This window comes from Pezoporus occidentalis, unplaced genomic scaffold, assembly GCF_034315485.1.
Source record: "Pezoporus occidentalis ecotype Australia unplaced genomic scaffold, CSIRO_AGI_Poc_V1 ctg44, whole genome shotgun sequence".
NCBI classification, from domain to species: Eukaryota; Metazoa; Chordata; class Aves; order Psittaciformes; family Psittacidae; genus Pezoporus; species Pezoporus occidentalis.
This window is the reverse complement of record NW_026915769.1, coordinates 4,764,252-4,781,671: the sequence shown is the minus strand read 5'-3', so window position 1 is coordinate 4,781,671 and position 17,420 is coordinate 4,764,252. Positions and strand designations below refer to the sequence as shown.

The following is a 17,420-nucleotide window of genomic DNA, read 5'->3' as shown; positions in this document are numbered from 1 at the left end:
AAACCGTGTAGATGAGGCCCTCAGTGACATGGTTTAGTGGTGGTCTTGGCAGTCCTGGGATAACAGTTGGACTTGGTGATCTTCAGGGTCTTTTCCAACCTAGGCGATTCTATGATTCTATGATCAAACAGGTACACATACCATGGGAGTTCTTTTGCCACTAAAGCAGCCTATTTTTGGAGTATTACAGCATCAGCAAAGTATAATGACAGTGCAGGGTGAAGCTACACAGAGTTATATTTATAGGACTCCAAACATCACGTAATTATTCTCATTAGATTTGTAGACTGGGTTTGTATGCTTGTGAAAATTCTTGTAAAGTCTGTAATGACCAGCGCTAACTGTGGTCTCAGCTTATTTCTTTTGATGATGTTTCCAACACCAATCCAAGCACATGAGGATACTAATGTTTTAAAAGTAAGACTTAACTGCAGTGTTGCACGTCATTTATATGCATTGCTTCTGTATATGTTGATTTAATATGTATTTGTGGCTTTGGATCTAGCAGGTTCCAGTCAGAACACAGAGGTTCTGTGAGGCTGTTACAGGGTTAAAGTAATACACCAAATTTCTTTACTTTCTGTGATAACCTGCTTTCATAAAGTATCCTTGGGCAGAATCCTCACCATTACTTCAAGCACAGTGGCATACCTCTCCATTTCCCGCTTGGACACTCTGTCAGCGTGCTTCAGTCCAGTAGCAAAAGCTCACTTAACAGTGTCAAAATGAAAGAACACAAACCCTCTCTTCTAACTCATATTTCAGTTGCTCAGTTGAGGTGGTCAGAGTCAGTTTCATGTTTTATTCTGAGGCACAGAAATAGTGCCTGAATGCCCATTCTCTGAAGTCTTTTCCAGCCATTCAAGTAAAAGAAATCTGTTTCTCTAGGTTAGCCCAGTGCCAAGTTCTGCAGTTGAGTAGCTGAAACACAAACCCAACATGCAGGGGTTTGGAACTAGGTAATCTTAAGGTCCTTTCCAACACTAAGTATTCTATGATTCTGTGCTTATTCCCTGACAGTCTTCATTCCAGTTGTCCGTCAAGGAGCGCTGAATTTACTCTTAATACTGAGATGATTCATTTTGGTTTTAGGAGTTGTGCTTATCCTGCTGTTATCCTCTAAATCGTTTTTAAGCTTTCTTTTCTGTTTGCTTCGAAGACCTGAATATTGACATCCATGTTGACATCCATCTTTGTTCTTCAGGGATGTCTCGAGGTAAATCTGTGATCAGCTCCCTCAGCATTATGGGAGGGAGCAGTGGGCCACCCTATGACAGGGCCCATGTCACTGGAGCCTCTTCCAGTAGTTCTTCAAGTACCAAAGGCACTTACTTTCCTCCAGTAAGTCATTCTGTTATTCACAGATCTTTCATAACTTTCAAGGAAGTGACAGAGTGTTTCTGAGAATAATTAATTGACAGATGAATGTTTTGTTTAAAATTTCTATCTTAATAAACTCTTTGGAATATGGAGTGAGTGATTTTCAAAGGAAAGGGAGGGGGGAATTGTCTTTTTCCAAAACAGTATAGGAATTTTCTTTTAATTTTAAAAAGTTGAGAGATCAGTGCCTGAATAAGATATTAGACTGAATGTCAAAGGAGATTAAAAAATCCCTATAAAAGTTGAGCATCTCTGGCAGAGTGATCTCCTTTCATTATACTCTGCCATGTGCCTCTGGAGGTGAAACTGGCTGATTCTGTATAGACCTTTCAAGGAATTAAAATGAATTTTTGTGTCACATGTCTTGCAAGTGACAGCTAAATGAACAAGTGTCTTGCAACTCCATAGATTCCTTCAGTCACAAATGGATAGTGTGCTGCACTAGATGCTATATAGAAATTGGTACCAGCCCTAAAGGGCTCCCATCTCTTTACTTCTAGAATCTGTGGTTGTTGTTTTAGATATTTTTATATGAAGTTCCCAAGCCATTGTCGAGTGTTAGGGTTACATGCTTGGTCAGTGCAAGCTGAAAACTGTTTCAGTTCCGAGAATCAACCCATCATGTTAAATCTTTATATTAATCACAATACTGTTTGTGCAGTAAGAGCATGTCTGTATAGGGAATAAATACTTGTCTCGGACAGCACACTGCAGGTAATAGCGTTAATACTTGGGGACTACAGCTAGCGGGAGCAGACATCTGCCAGTTTGCCTAGGGCAGTGGTATCCCTAGTAACAATATAGTATTGAACAGCTAGATTCAGGTTTACTTTTTAGCACTAGGTATGTCAAAATAGCAACAGAACTCAGCGTTTTTTGAGAAGAGCTTAATAATAGCTTCTGTGGGAATGATAAGAAGCAGCATCTCCAGTGTCTGTTAAAGAACTGGGAATTAAACAGAAGAAAAAACCTGTTTGTTGGGAGGGCCTATGCATGCACTTCTTAACTTTAGGTTCCTACTAAACAGCACTAAAAAGAAAATTTATAAACTGTTGTTTTCTTGTCTCCTTCCTATTTATTTTTTTAACTGTGGCTTTTTTTTTCTTTTCTTCCCCCTTAGATTTTGAACCCACCACCATCACCAGCTACCGAACGTTCACATTATACCATGGAATTCGGGTATTCTTCAAACAGCCCATCCACTCACAGGTCCTACAGGTAATCACTAGTACAATAACATCCTTCAGGATAAAAGCAGTTAATAGAGAAAATGCAGAAGAAAGGCAGCCTCTGCTCCAGAAGAACTGCAATCAAAAGCCCTAATTCTGCAAGCACTAAAACAGGTGCTCAAATGGGTTCACACATATTGCCTCACTGAAGCATGCAAGTGCAGAGGTAAATCGTGCAGGTGGTGGGTTAGTGGTACACCTCTCGGGTGTATTGCTTAAGGAGAATGACAACACTCATCACAAAATTAGCTAAAAGCCAAAAGAAACCTGGTACCGTGATAACTTTGAGCCAGAAATACTTACCTTGGAGTTAGCCCTGCCTTTTTTTTAGCCTTCTGTTATAAGTAATTTCTCACAGAATTACCGGAAATGATAGACAAACACCACGCGGAGGAAAGGTGGCAATATATAGGCTAGTAAGTCAGAAGTAACAATATTATGGTCTAGGTAAAGCACAGAAGTTCTACTTTGACACGTAAGGGTTACTGTCTGAAAAAGGTTGCTAACCTTTTGCTTATTTTACGTGACATATATGTATAGGCATGCAAGCTTTATCTCTGTTGACTTGAATGTATCTTTCTTACCCTCCCTGTAAGATGCTAGAATGCATTATCATTTTGTAACTAATTACCAGAAATAAAGAAAGAGACACCTACTACTCAAGGGTGTAAAGGTTCCCCTCCCAAACCACTAGAAGATCTCGTCAGTAAGAGAGCACTCCATTTGTCTATTGAAAGAAATGCCTCCCTAACACAGAGCCTTTGGGGGCTTTTGGATAATGAGGTCTCTGGGGCTGATAAGACATCTCTTCTCCATTAGCAGAAAATATAGCCTCTGTTGTGCAGAAGGTCAGACCAGATGTTTATAATGATCCCTTGCAGCCATATGAAAAATCTTTTAAAATGATGAGTAATTTTCTAATGAAAGAAACCCAAATTTTGGCACCAGCATGAAATCACACTCATTGCTGGTTAGCTAATAGGACTTTTTGTATTATAAATGGAATTTGGGATGTAGAATAGGGTTGAATATTTTCTGAATGCTTCCCTACCCAAAAATAAACTCTGGCCTTTCTGCTTCTGCTCTTCCCATCTTTCCTGACATCCTGACTTGAATATAAAGGAGCTGCATGCCCACCCACCCCTGACAACTGACTGCAGTGTTGGTAGTTGTAGCTGCCAAGCACCTCTTTTTTTAGTTTGTTTTATTTAAACTATCGTGGGCTTATTTTAAAGAATATTTTGTGGTAGCAGCCTTTGGGAATTCCATCCTAGGCGAGTGATTCTCCTGACTGCTGTGAATGTGCCAGGCAATTTTAAGTGTCCCTGTCTGGGTTTGGAAGTATCATAAATTGCATAATGGAAACAGGCTATCTCGTCCCTATAATTGCAACGCAGTTATTTCACATACACACCTCTGTGCCCTTCCTGTTCCTGGCCCACTGTCTTAGGAGCAACTTCTTCTACTTAAAGTGTGTCCTTAGGGAACCTGTTGTCCACAGATAATTGATAATTTTCATCCCTTTCACTAGTTCCTGTAGTTAGACTGACGCTGTAGTGCAAAGGTGGGCCTTCTGCAGGGGAGTTAAGTGTAAGAGGGAGAGAAGAACGTGATGCTGTGTATCTGCTGCAGAGGTTGACCCACTCTGTTCCCACCTTGCCTTATCCACGCTCACTCGCTCAGGAGTGCATTGCCGGAAATGCCCAGTCTTTCTGTATGCTGACTCTTCTCTCATGCATCTCCCCACTGCAGCTACAGGCCTTACAGCTACCGTCACTTTGCACCTCCCACCACGCCCTGCAGCACGGATGTCTGTGACAGTGACTATGCCCCCAGCCGAAGGGTCACAGCAGCGACGGCCAAGGGCTATACCAGTGACTTGAACTATGACTCGGAGCCTGTCCCCCCACCACCCACCCCACGCAGCCAGTACCTGTCGGCGGAGGAGAACTACGAGAGCTGCCCACCTTCCCCGTACACGGAGAGGAGCTACTCCCACCACCTCTACCCGCCACCGCCGTCCCCGTGCACGGACTCCTCATGAGGGGGAGCCCCCCCACCCCATCATCTGCCTCCGCTGTGAAAGTGTAAATACAAAGTGTTCTACTGGGGAGGGGGGAGGGAGCTCTCGGCGAAGGATGAGGTAGGACAGTGTACAGTTAAATGTTATTAAATGGGGTGGAGGAATACTGAAGATATTTGTACAGAAGAATAAGGAAAAAAAAAAGGATATTTATATATTTTCTTAAACAGCAACTGCTGCTTGTGCCATAAGAAGAAAAATTTTTGTATAAAAGAACCCAGACATTTGTACAAAAAGGTTTTATTTTTGCAAGTGGAACACAAAAACATGCCTTAATCCAGTGAAGTGACTGAGCACATAAGGAAATGGAAGGACTGGGATGTGTTTCTTGTCCAGCGAGGTGATATGTGGGGTTTGTCAATACCAAAAATGTTTAAATTAATTAAGAATAAAAATGTCCGTCTCAGAGCAGCATACCATAGATACTTGGAAGTAGCCAAATAACCTCTATGTTAACTGCGGAGGGCCAGCAACTAAAGTTAAACTTGAAAACGCAGTCAGGACAGATATTAACCTTACACAAAGGGCTTTGTTTTCTACAGGAATACAGCAGTCGTAGCAGTGAATCCAGAAAAAGAGTCACGTGCTTTTTTAAATGAATACACCTCTGTTTTTCCGTAATGCGTTTACCAAACTAGAGCATTTAGAGCTCTCTCCTTGCTTCTGGAATTTCAATGATTTTTTTGTTGGGTGTATTTTAAAGTTTGCTTTTTTTTTCTCCTGTTGAGCTTTTCCCATCTTTTCTGCATCCTTTCCTTCTGCCTGTGTCACTTTAAATCATGATATCCTTATTTAAAGTACTGCTAGAACTGGGCTGCTGTAAATTCTGGTTTTTATCCTGATTAGCCTTGTCATGCAGAGAGTATCACGCTATACATGATCTTCTTCACTTTGCCAACACGGTGGTATTCTGTTTTGTACCAGGTCAGTACGATTTTCACGTAATTGACAAGGGTAATATGAATATACCTGAATGATTTTTAGTCCCTTAAAAAAAGAAAACCTTATTTTGACCTAGTGCCCACGAAATGTCAAATATTTTTATACCACATATAATATAGACAGCATATTTATAAACTATAAATTTAACCATGGATTGTTAGTGTTACTGTAAATGAATAATATATCCTTGCAGTACTTTCAGTGTATATTGATATCACAGTATACAAATCATATATATAAATAGAAATATATATTATTTTTTCCTAGTAAGGAAGCATTTAACTTTCAGTGGAGCAACTGTCCATAAAAAAAAAATAGATGTTTTGATCATTGGAAGGGGTTCCCGTGCTGTATTAACTGCTCATAATTTCTTTGTGTTAGGTAAAGCCAGTTTTTCTCAGTATGATTTTGACATACCTCTGGTTTTGCATGGTGTGAGTTTAATACTTTAGTATTAACCGCTGTGAATGTCAAATTTTAAGATACTCTTAACCAAACCATTTTATATTCGCATCTCTATTTTTGTATATTATCATATTTAGCCCCTTCTCCCGTCAGCCTCACCGTGGTAATTTTGACAGGGAGAGTATATAATCAAGTGAAAACATTATTTGTGTAGGTTGAGGGGGCAACCTAGGATATTATTAACTCCTCTTTGACTCCAGTGCAGTGTTTTCAATTTGCTTTGACTGTAGTGGAGCTCACAGTATACCTGATCTTAGATGGCATTTTGCATTTGCACCTTCTGTTGACATCAAATCCATTGAAGGTGCTCGGTGCCTTCAAAGACTAGCCCTCTTGAGTCTTCTCTTTCAAGACAAAGGTACTGAGGAGCTTCTGCCTCCTAGCCTTTGGGCTGCAAGAGTTTAACAACTCCTCAGAGGTGCCATTTGGGCTTTATTGTTCTCTGTTGCTTGTTTCCCAGCCAGTTTCAGCTAAAAGAGAAATAATCTGAATTTGTGGCATGGGTTTTAATTCATGCTGTGGACAGAATTAGTGACAAGTGATTCTCGCTGCCACTCATGTGGACTACTGGAGTCTCACTTGGTTTCAGCTCCAAGGAAAACCACGGTATTGGGATTACAGCTGTAGTAAAGGATCTTCCTAGTAGTTCAGGATACCTGAGGAAACTTTAAAAAGCTTTGGTGGTCTCCAGGCTATCACAGTTGATCTCTGGATCTGGTATACTAAGTGTTTTTTTTGCCCAGCTTCATTCTAGGTATCTAGGAAACGTGGTAGCTGTTCTTCTGGCTCTTCCTTGCTGGTGAAGAAGCTTGTTTGTGTTCTCCAGCAGGGTGGATGTTGAGGAGGGTATTGTGAACCATAAGGGAACTTGAAACCATTTATATGAAGGGGGGAGGGCGGGAGTGCTGGGGCGGGGGATGTCGAGGCTGGCATGCCGATGAGAATTAGAAACTTCTCTGTTGTTTACATTTTTTCATGTGCAGCATTCCGTGTGGGGTTCACATGTGGAAACTTGCACTAATGAACTCAGAAGAATATTGCATTGTTGTATCTCAGTCCAAGTGCTTGTACTGCGATGGCAATGGTCTCTTCTTGCAAAATACTTATTTTCAGTGTGCCAATTTCTGTTTGAAAAACTCTGAGGTGGTTGAGCTTAAGGAAGTGGTATCCTCTTTCTGGTAAGGGTGAGCTGCCTCACTGAGGCTTTGTCTTGGAGGGGACTTCTTGCAGGTAGATTTGTGTTATTTACAGTGAGGGATCTTTAGAAGATAAAAGTTCTCAGCATATGGATCGTGCTGCCTGCCTTCTGTGCTGCTAGTTTACAGCCATACATAGCTGAAGTCAAATGGGGTGGACATATAATTCAATGTAGGATTTGATCAAGTCTTTTTGATACATACGTTTTGGTTTGTGCATCGGGTATCTTGAGTGATTTGCCTCTGGGAGGTTCACGTGAAGAGAGGGAAGGTGGGCAGGCTGTGTTTTTCCACTGAAGATGACCAGCATAGAGAGCAGGCTGTTTCTCATCTGGACTAACCAAAGAATTTATTTAGTGTGAAGCAGCGATCTGCCTTTGCAAGTACATGTGTTTTCCCAGTAAATCAAGAGTAAAATGTTTTTAAAGTTGATGATCTGTGAAGTTCCTCTTGGGTGGATCTCCAGATTACAAAAGCGTTGATGCAACTAGTGTGCATACCTAACATGCTCCCAGTGGATAAGCTACAGGGTAATTGAACATGGGACTAAGCAATTTCTTTCTGTTCCGCTCCACCACTGAGCCAGTTGTGATTCATGCTTTCTCCTTCCCTCAGTGGGGATCTTGCTTCTCAAACTGACCAAGGTGTTAGGCCTTTGGATAATGCACATATTCAGTTCAAGGAGATGGCTAAAGTAGCTTTGTAGCATTAGCGTGGAAGTGGTCTCACTGATGTCAGTGAAACTGCTCTTTGTCTTTTAAGCTAAGCACAAATGTCTTTGTCTTACAGCATCAGGTGCATACACAGTAAGGCATTAGCGCAAGTACTCGCTGTGCACGTTTTCCTCTACGTAGACATCTGAAGAGTGTTCCTAGCTGTCTGTCTAGTTATGGAAATAGCTGGCATGCTCAATCAGAAACGGAACACTCCTTTGTATTTTTCTCAAGAAAGAAAACAGAAGGGACATTGCAGCATAATTTTTTGAGAACTGACCTTTTCAGGTTCAACAGAAGCCTAGCCTTTTAAATGGCAACATTAGTGAGACCTAGTCTTCTGTTTTAAAATCATACCTGCCATGTTAAACTGCATACATTTCATACCTTCCTCATTTCTCTGCTGCTTTTGGATACCAAGATATTTATTGGAAAAGAACATCAATACGATAAATGGAACATGCACGTAGAACTTGCATTTGAGTAACTGTTACCATGAATATAAATTCATGCAACCTGTGCATGTACATTAAATGAAATATTTACAGTAATGCAAATGAGCCAGTTGATATCAAAGGATTCATTTTGCTGTGAGTTGTAACTTTCAGTATTGTAAATTCCAGATTACTGCCATAACATTTTTCCCCACCATGTGCATGTAAAAGTGCATGTATGCACGTATTCTTATCTTTGATAATGTGAATTTACCCAAAGCTAATATTTTTCTCTCTCAAGCATACACATTCACACCCCACCACTGTCAGGTTGGGCCTCTCTGCACCCAAACTGCTTGACATGACAGGTTCTGCAATCCACTGCAAGTGGGTGGTGCGTGCAGAAAATCCCTCTTTATTGCACTAATGGACTTTGGTGGTGTTCAGCTGTGCATTCTGTGTTACAGCCCCTTCTCTAAAAATGGCTTGATAGGTGAGTCTGAAACACAAATTCATTTGTTTTACTTTAAAGTAGTTATGTCTGTGCTAAGATGAAGAAAAGGACACTGTCTTGAATCTCAAGTATTTCCATTCCTTATTGCTTGGCAAATCTCCTTCAATTAATTGATTAGCACCATTCTGGGGGAAGCTGCTTGAACTACAGAACTCTCTGATCATATATGCTGTTGTATCCAATTGACTTCTTCAAGTTATCTCTTTAGAAGTAACCAGTCGCTTCTTGTTCCTGCCATTTTTGTCGTGAGCATGTTTGTTGCACAGTATTGTTATGGACAGTTTGAACATGTACTGTGCGTGTAACAGGTAACTTATTATTTCTACAACAAAAAAATAGCTAGCTTACTGGGTGCAAAACCAGTTTGAACATTGTTATTCAGAAATTGCTTTCTTAGCAATTAGGGTTTGCTTGGAAATTAACTTTTAAAATAGGGTGACAGAAGCATCTTGAAAATAAGTTAGGAATGATCGAATAGCTTGAAAATGGCCACAAATTCCATTTCTTTCTAAAGGAGGTCAAATAAAACGCAATAGTGATCCAAATTGGGCAGTGGCTTTCCTTTCCATCTTTAAAAAGGGCAGCTCGGTGAATGATGCCAGTGTAGCACATAGAGGGATGGGGTGATCCATTGCAGAACTGTGCAGGGTGGGTGGGTAAGTGAACTGTCCATAGTCCATTCAGGCCAGAGATTGTCTTAGTAGCAGGCAGCATGATTGTTACCATGAAGCTGTTGGAGAGCAGTTTTGTTCCCCTCTTTTAAATGAACAAGCAGCTTTGAAGTCCTGATTAAAATGGCTGTAGCCTTAAGCCAGGCAGTTAACAGTCAGCCAGGGGAAATGAAAGTGTCTTTTTGAGAGGAGGATACCACCAGGCTTAAGCTGAACTAGCCTTGTTTGCAAGTGAAGGATCTGGTGCTGCTTTCAGATTTTTAATCTTGTGTTTTGTTTTGTTTGTTCTTTTTTGTAAGCTTTAATCACTGTTTGTCGTTGTCTTAAAGCCAGCTGGTGTCTCTTGTTCATCAACTTTGGTACGATGGTGCTTTGCAAGGATGTATTTATATTATAATGACCAACATTTGGTCAGCCCTGTTCACTCATTCACTAACTTTTTTTTTTTTTTGTAAAATAAAGTGCTTTACTTGTAAGGTGTATATAAACCTTGTACAAAAATCCTTTCCAATTATTGCTATAAACTGAGTTGTAACAAATGAAATGTTGATTTTTATAATAAAACTAAGAGTGAAAAAGGAGAGGTACTCTTCATTTTGTTTCAGCATCTGGAGGGCAGGTAATTAAAGGTAAAAGTCCATGTCTGTCTTAGCACATTCTGGCTTCTATGGAGAGCACAGTTTTCTGATGCTGTAGGCAGGCTCTGCAAACACTGATGCATTTGCCTGAAACACATTATCGACATCCAGCAGTGCTGTTGATTTCTGTTGTTCTGCAGTGCAACTGGATACACTTTAAAGCTGAAAGTCTCCATGATTGTGCAGTTAGATTGGTTTACAGGTTAAAACAAACCAGACAGTTTTACCAAATAAAACCTGATCAGACTGGGATGCCTGATGGTTGTTTTGGAGACGGCTGATCTTCCAATCTGTATAAAAATGTTTGGAAAGAGAGACATTTTTAACTTTAAAAGTAAAATTCCCCCACCTCCCACCTGCCCTCATTCTGTTGCTGTCACAAGAAATTGGATAGGAAGCAGTTCCGAGAGAAGCTCAGCACAGGAATTCCCACTCCACCTGCATCCAATGGCTGTGGGGAAAAAACCTTTCTACAGAGTGTCTGTGCAGTTATATAAGGTAAGTTTGTATGTACGTTTGTATAAGAAGTTCCTATAAGTTTTATAAGAAGTTTGTGTATAGCATTCATGTGATTTTGGATTCCCTGAATCTTGTTTTTTTTCCAGGTAGAGCTGTTAAGCATCAGGGTGCATCTCAAAATGCAATTCTTCAAAGCACGAACCAGAGAGGCCATTTGGCCCAACACCACAAAGAGCAGCATCACCCTATCAGTGAGCCACTTGAGTTAAATCGTGGAAAAAACAATACTCTTCAGAGGGAGAGCATACCTCAGGAAAACGTATCAGCTGCAGCTCCACCACGTGGATCATTTCTGATCTCCCAAGTAACCAGTGGAAGGACAAGAGGAAATGGCCTCAAGCTGCACAAAGCAGGGTTTAGATAGGAAACATTTCTTCACCGAGAGGGTGCTTAGCCACTGGAACAGGCTGCCCAGGGCAGTGGTGGAATCACCATCCCTGAAGTGTTCACAAACAGTGTAGATGAGGCCCTCACTGACATGGGTTAGTGGTGGGCTTGGCAGTGTTGGGGTGACAGCTGGACTTGATCTTAAAGGTCTTTTCCAGCCCAGCTGATTGCATGATTCTGTGTGTTGTATCTGTGCCTGTTACCATAGATGATGACTCCATCTCCAAAATGGCAGAGCTGCTGAAATGGTTGTAAGGAACACTGGGGTATTTTCCATCATTTAAACACTCCCTGCCTGTCTGAGAAAAGACCACTTGGAAGCCTGAAAAGAACTGATTTCCTCTGCACGATTCTGTGTTTTTCCTTGCAGCCATGCACACAAGCAGAGGTGACTGCCGGTGCTGGAGTCCTGCCACAGTTTTATACTAGAGGAGGGATAACACTGCAGCTTTGTTTTGGTGATGGGAAGAACTCTTCATTAAGAGAAAAAAACTGAGATTTCTGTGGGGTTTTTTTAATCCACCAGTATTGGCAGCACTTCCCTTAGAAGGTGAGAATGTGAAAGCACAGGCTTGTTCCTGGATGGGAGCTGCTGAACATGTTTAACCTGTTTTCATGGCAAAGATCTTGTAGCTAGCTGAGAAGCCTCTCCATGGGAATCAAGGCATGTTTGGCAGAACTGCCTATGGAAAAGCAGGCACCTGACGATGGAGTTTTGCCTTGTATCAAACCTGCTGCGTGCAGCACCTATTCCTGCATCCCTTTTTCCAGTGTATCAGGTTGGGAACACAAGATGTATGTTGCTGGGCTTAGTGACTTTTTAAACAGTAAAACATTAACAGCAATGAAGTCATTTGTCCTGTAGAAACTGCACGTCTGGGTAAATAAGCTTTACCTTGCTCTTGGTCATGACAAGGCCTATGGTTGCAGCCAAATGCAGTTCTGTGTATAAGAAAGATGGAGAGCTGATGGCCCTTTCCTGTTTGCACCATCTGTTGCATAAAGGAACTGCTTAGTAGGACAGGTCTGATGCATGCATTACCTGGCTTGGTGTGGCACAGCAGTGATCTTACTGCAGCCCTGCATTCACAGCACTATACCTTTTCCATGAGTTTAGGAGAAATGCTCTGCAGAAACAATGAAGTTTGCTTCTCTGAGGTCACATAAAGAGTATTGCCTGGTTCTGAGGAGATGGAGGATTTCATGTGGCAAGAGCTTTCTATTTGGCGTTGCCAGAATTCTTAGGCCTTTCTGCTTGCCAGGGAACCAATAGACACTTTAACCTGCAGAGCACTTGGCTCATTAGGAATGGCTGAGTGACCCACCACCGAGCTCCCTTGCATCACTGTGAGCAACGTGTTTCAAACCACTGGTCATCCCTGCCAGTGGTCTGCTGAAGAAAGTCCTGCAGGCAGCTCTGATGGCTATTGGGGTGCTGGAAGCCTCTGGTGAAGCATCCAGCTCCGGGAGGACAGCCCAGGAGCCTCCACAAGCAGATCGGGTGCTGTGAGAGCTGCTCCCTTTTCCCCTGGCCAGTTGCCTGTGCAGAGAAAGAGTAGCAGGAAAATGCTGTGCATCAGAGATGGGCTGAGAGCACTGATGGGGCTGCAAGAACTGTGTGGGAAGACAGGAGGTGTGATGAGAGTGTAGTGTTTGTGCTTTGGGCTCCTCATTCCTCTCCAAAGTTGTTTATGGAGGAGAATTAGGAAAGTAGAGCATAAAAAAAGATGCATAAAGGATGCAGGCATGTGGTAGGAAGGGTCCTGGAAGTGTGTGGCAAGAAGAAAGGATGTTACAGGTGTCTCTCTGAAATTGCTCAGGAGCACAGCAATTGCTCCTCAGCATTGCCCTAAGAACAACGTGTGTGACTGGCGTGGCAGGGACCCCAGGAGGAATAACCTGGCAAGGGCAGAGAAGAGGAATAGGCTGGGCAATTCAGGACAGAGAGACAAAGGAGTCAGAAAAGCAGGGATTCCTGTGTTCCTGCACCCTGTCTGTGTTAGGAATGAAATAATCATTGAGGGGCCCGACTCTTGTAGGGGCAGACAAGATCAGTTCAGGAGGGAGCAGAGGACACAAGTGTAAGAGAGCCCTTTCCTACCATTCCACTACACCCCCAATACTCTGACAGGGAGGAGAGAATGAATGTGGGAGAACAGGATACGTAAACACTCCCCCATGCCCCATCCCAAAGTATGGGATGAGAGTGGGGATGAAGGGGCATGCTGAAGTAGCTGAGAGCATTCCCTTGCATTTATACCCATAGAAAAAAGGTGGTAATAAAGAAGTGAAGGGGGAGTCAGCGGCTGCATGGCAGAGGGTGGCAGATGAAGATGCCAGGGCTAACCAGGTCTGGCACTGGACAAGGCCTTGCAGAGGCTGTGGCTGTTTGCTGATGTGATCTTGGAGACAAGCTCAGTCTCTCCTGCCTCTATTGGATCTTTCAAATGTGAAAAGGCACCACCCCTGAAACAACAGGGTTGTTCTGAAATGAAGCTGGAGAAACCCCCGTGCTGCTGGTTCCCTTGTCTTGCCTGGCAAAGGGACTGGCAGGCAGAGGAACAGGGACAGGCAGTGCCTCACAGCTGAGAAAGCCAGTGACAGTGACGTAGTGAGACGGGCTGTGTTCTGCTCAGGCCTCCCTTGATGTGGCTCACAAGAAAGCAGACACACCTCTTCTGGCCCCAAGAGTGGACCAGCGCTGCGGAAGCCATCATTGTGGCTTGATGGGACAGAAAACGTGGCTGCACCGGGCACCCGGTGAGACCAGAAGTGGTTCCTGGTGGGGCAGCCCCTCTCCTGCACTGCCCTCACTGTGGTTTTCAGCAATGGGACACTATCATGCCACTAAGAGTTACCAGTGTCCAGGTTTGGGGCCAGCAGGAGGGCAGCAGGAGGAGATGCTGATGGGGGCAACGCATCAGGAATCAGCTGAGACCCCCTGGTGTGCCCTGAGCCCTTCATCCTCCTCTAAACTCACTGGTGCTCGTGGAAAATGTACTAACAACCTCCTGTGAGCTGTGCCTGTGAACAGCCTCTTTCCTGTCTTGCACCTCCCTTGGCTCTTGTTCCATGGAGTGCCTAATGGAAACCAGACCTTGGCCACCGAGGGCATTCCATGTGCTTTTGTATGGAGTCTGCCACTGTCCTCCCTGTGCAATCACACCTGCCAGCTGTGGAGATGTGTGTGGTGTCGCTTACAGGCTGGTTCAACTTCAGGTGGGGAGTGAGCAGCAGGTGAATCCTGCAGATAAAGATCCTGGTGCCCTGTGCTGAAAAGCCAAGGAAGAGATCAGCAAGTGACCCCTAATGTGGACAGGAGTTCATAACTGGTTCTTTTATTGAAATGGCCCATGAGGCAAGAGGTGCTTTAAAAACCCGGTCCATTGAATCCATTGGTGTATTTTCCCTAACGTTATGTTTTTCAGGCATGCTCTGTGTGTGATTCCTCCCTCGACACCACTTTCTTCTCTCCATCCTGCAAGTGTTTTGAGAAACTCTGTGGCTGCAGCATTGCTGTGCAGATGGCTTAATGTGGGCTGTTCTTCTGAAGCACAGCTGCTAGAGATTACTTACTTGATGGAGGGAAACTGCTTTCAGATGCTCCTTATAAAAAGTTGCTCCACCAGCAGCGCTAATAATGAAGGCAGATCATTTTAGAGAACACACTTCTCTTGCCCATCCTTCCTTTGTGATGCCCATAGGTCTTCTCCATACTGCATCCATTTCTCCAAAACCCACAGACCCATGCCTGATCCCCATGGGGTTTGGCTGTGCAGAAGGCAACACATCCAGCACTGGGCTGTGCAGGGTGGCTGGTGCTGGCTGCTCAGCCTCATGCAGTGGGTGAGGACCAATGTCACCATGTTCCTGTTGCTGTGAGTGGGCTTTGGTGTTTGCACATGCAAGGAGTGGTGTGGGAAGGAGGTGGTACCCCCGACAGCCAAGATGGGATGCAGGTCCATACGCTGGTGACAGGGAAGGGCAACAAATGCTCCCCCCAGCAGTGAGGAGCATGGGAAGCGAGCACACATGCAAGGGGATGCTCAGTGGTTTCCCGGCTGAGCGGGAAGCCCAGAACCACTTCTCTGCTGGCGCTCCCACATCCCGCAAACCCAGGCTTCCTGGACAGCTGGGGAGGATTGTTGCCATCAGTTCAGCTGGAGCCATCGAGTGGGAAAGGCATGTTCCTTCAGACTTTGAGAAAGGAGGGGGAGGAATGTCGATTGGCTCCTCCATTGGTATCCCTCTGTCTCCCAAAAAGAGACAAAAGGTGCTTAGAAGTCAATTGTTAGACAGAAGTATGGGCTTGTCATAAAGCCAGCATCAAAGTGGAAGTTACTTGGTGAGTGGCACCAGGTAAGGAAGAGTCGCTCTTGTTTTTTCCAGGTCTTTGTAGAGCACAGAGGTCTGTCAGCACAGGGGCAATGGGAATGACTGGGAAAGGGAGAGCTGAGGTTTCTGCTGCTTCAGGATACTTGGCTCCTTTTAGCATATGAGTATTTTTCTCTTCTCATTTACCGCTTGAGCCACCCTTCAGGTTTACATGGTTTGAAAATGAGAGGACCAAAAAGACAAACAGGAGACAATCCTTGTGTCCCAATTGTTCATTTCTTCAAGTTAATTTTATGTTGGTAATAAAACCTATGTCTTACCGTAACTGTAAAATACAACAGGCAAAGCACCTGTAGGGCTAAAGGGGGCTGGCAATTCAGTTCCATCATTACTGCAGGATTTCTCCAACATCTGATTCCAATTTACCCAGCATTTGTCTTGCCCTCGTGCACAATGAGCTGCTGTTGCTGTAAGCAGGTACTTGGTGGATTTGGTCTCCTGAGTCCAGCATGCTGCTGGGAGCCAGCTGTAAGTCATGGAAAAGATTGTTTCTGAGAGAAGGATGATTTGGGTTGGTTGTTTTGTTCTGGTTTTGGCAAGATGTTCTTCTTTATTGCATTGCTGCATAAGACCACTTGATATTTGAAGTGATCCTTGGCCAGCTCTATTCCTGTGCTGTTTTGTGACATGGAAGAGACGGGGAGGGGATCAAAAAGTACTGCAAGCAAAGATCATATTAAATATGAAGCTCCCTCCCTTCTGCACAAAGGTGCTTGGCTACTTGTAAGTCTAAACGCCCTTAGAAGGAATTGAATTTCACATACAGCATTGAGAGTGAGAATCTGCTCCCCTCTCTCTATCTGGTGCTGCTGCATTGCAACTCTGATGTTAGCTTTATATTTGATGATTTCTACATCAGTTCCTTCCAGACAGAATAGGTTCAGTGATCTAATGTGTCTTTGACATCTCTGGGGGCTTTTAATATGTTTTATATAATATATACCTTTTCTATGTAACTATTTATATATATGTATATATATAACTATTCTATTACAGCTGCCTCATCTGTTTTCATTACATTTTTTCAGGAAACCCCACAAATGCTGGATTTTTGGCTTTTTGTGTGTTTTTATTTTGGGATGTGCTGACAGCCCATCCTTCCTGGGAACAGCTACAGCAAAATGCTCAACTCTCACAGCTGTGAGACCGCCAATCTTCACCCATCCTTGGGCTGCTGGCAAGAGGGACCCTGAGGCCAGAAGGTAATTAGCTGGCTGACTTCAGAGCTGAGATGCTTGATAATGTCCATGCCGAATCCTCGTGAATGAACTGCAAATCCACATGCATAGTATTAATAGCAAATCTGTTCCCATAGTGGTTTCCAGCTTGCTTTGCTCAAGTCACTATCTGTAGATATAAAATATTCTTTCCAACCCTTTCTTTTGAAATACATCTGTAGTGGTGGGGCAAGCAGGTCGTGTGATGCTGGTGATGACAGTGGTTAGCCCGTTTCTTCTTCCCTGCGTGAGAGACCCTGGTCTCCATGTTCATGCAGATGTATCTGCATATTTTCCTGCGCTTTGTCCTGTGGAGCTCAAGCAGGAGAAGAGATGGCAGTCTCAACCCGTAACCCTCTGCTTGCTTTTCACACTGCTGGGGTTACAAAACAGTGCCCAGGTTGGGATGCTGAGCATCACCCTTCCAGGGCTCAGCGCTGGATGCAGAGGATAAGCAGTCTGCTCAGTAGCATTTGAGGGAGCAGGGAGAAGAAAGTTATCCCAGGCCCTGCCACTTGGAGCAAAATACAGTTTATGAATCCTAAAACCTCTTTCAAAAGCTTAAAGTAAAAAGAAAACTTTGCCTTCAAAGTGACTGTGAGTCACCCCCTTCAAAGCATTTCCATGGATTTCTTGA

General features: G+C 43.5%; 1 protein-coding gene and 1 long non-coding RNA gene across 3 annotated transcripts in view; one reads left to right on the top strand and one right to left on the bottom strand.

Moving 5' to 3' along the window:
- The window catches only part of LRP6 (LDL receptor related protein 6), a 128,019-nt gene extending 117,813 nt beyond the window's left edge, over window positions 1-10,206 (top strand). For both annotated transcript variants that reach the window (XM_062634961.1, XM_062634960.1), the window contains 3 exons: window positions 1,205-1,341; window positions 2,501-2,598; window positions 4,362-10,206. In XM_062634961.1, coding sequence (XP_062490945.1) covers window positions 1,205-1,341; window positions 2,501-2,598; window positions 4,362-4,653 — 527 coding nt within the window. In that variant the 3' untranslated portion in view covers window positions 4,654-10,206. The remainder of the gene's footprint in view (window positions 1-1,204; window positions 1,342-2,500; window positions 2,599-4,361) is intronic.
- Window positions 1-17,420, bottom strand: part of LOC134172126 (uncharacterized) — a 447,287-nt gene that overhangs the window by 216,779 nt on the left and 213,088 nt on the right. The gene's annotated exons all lie outside the window — the stretch shown is intronic.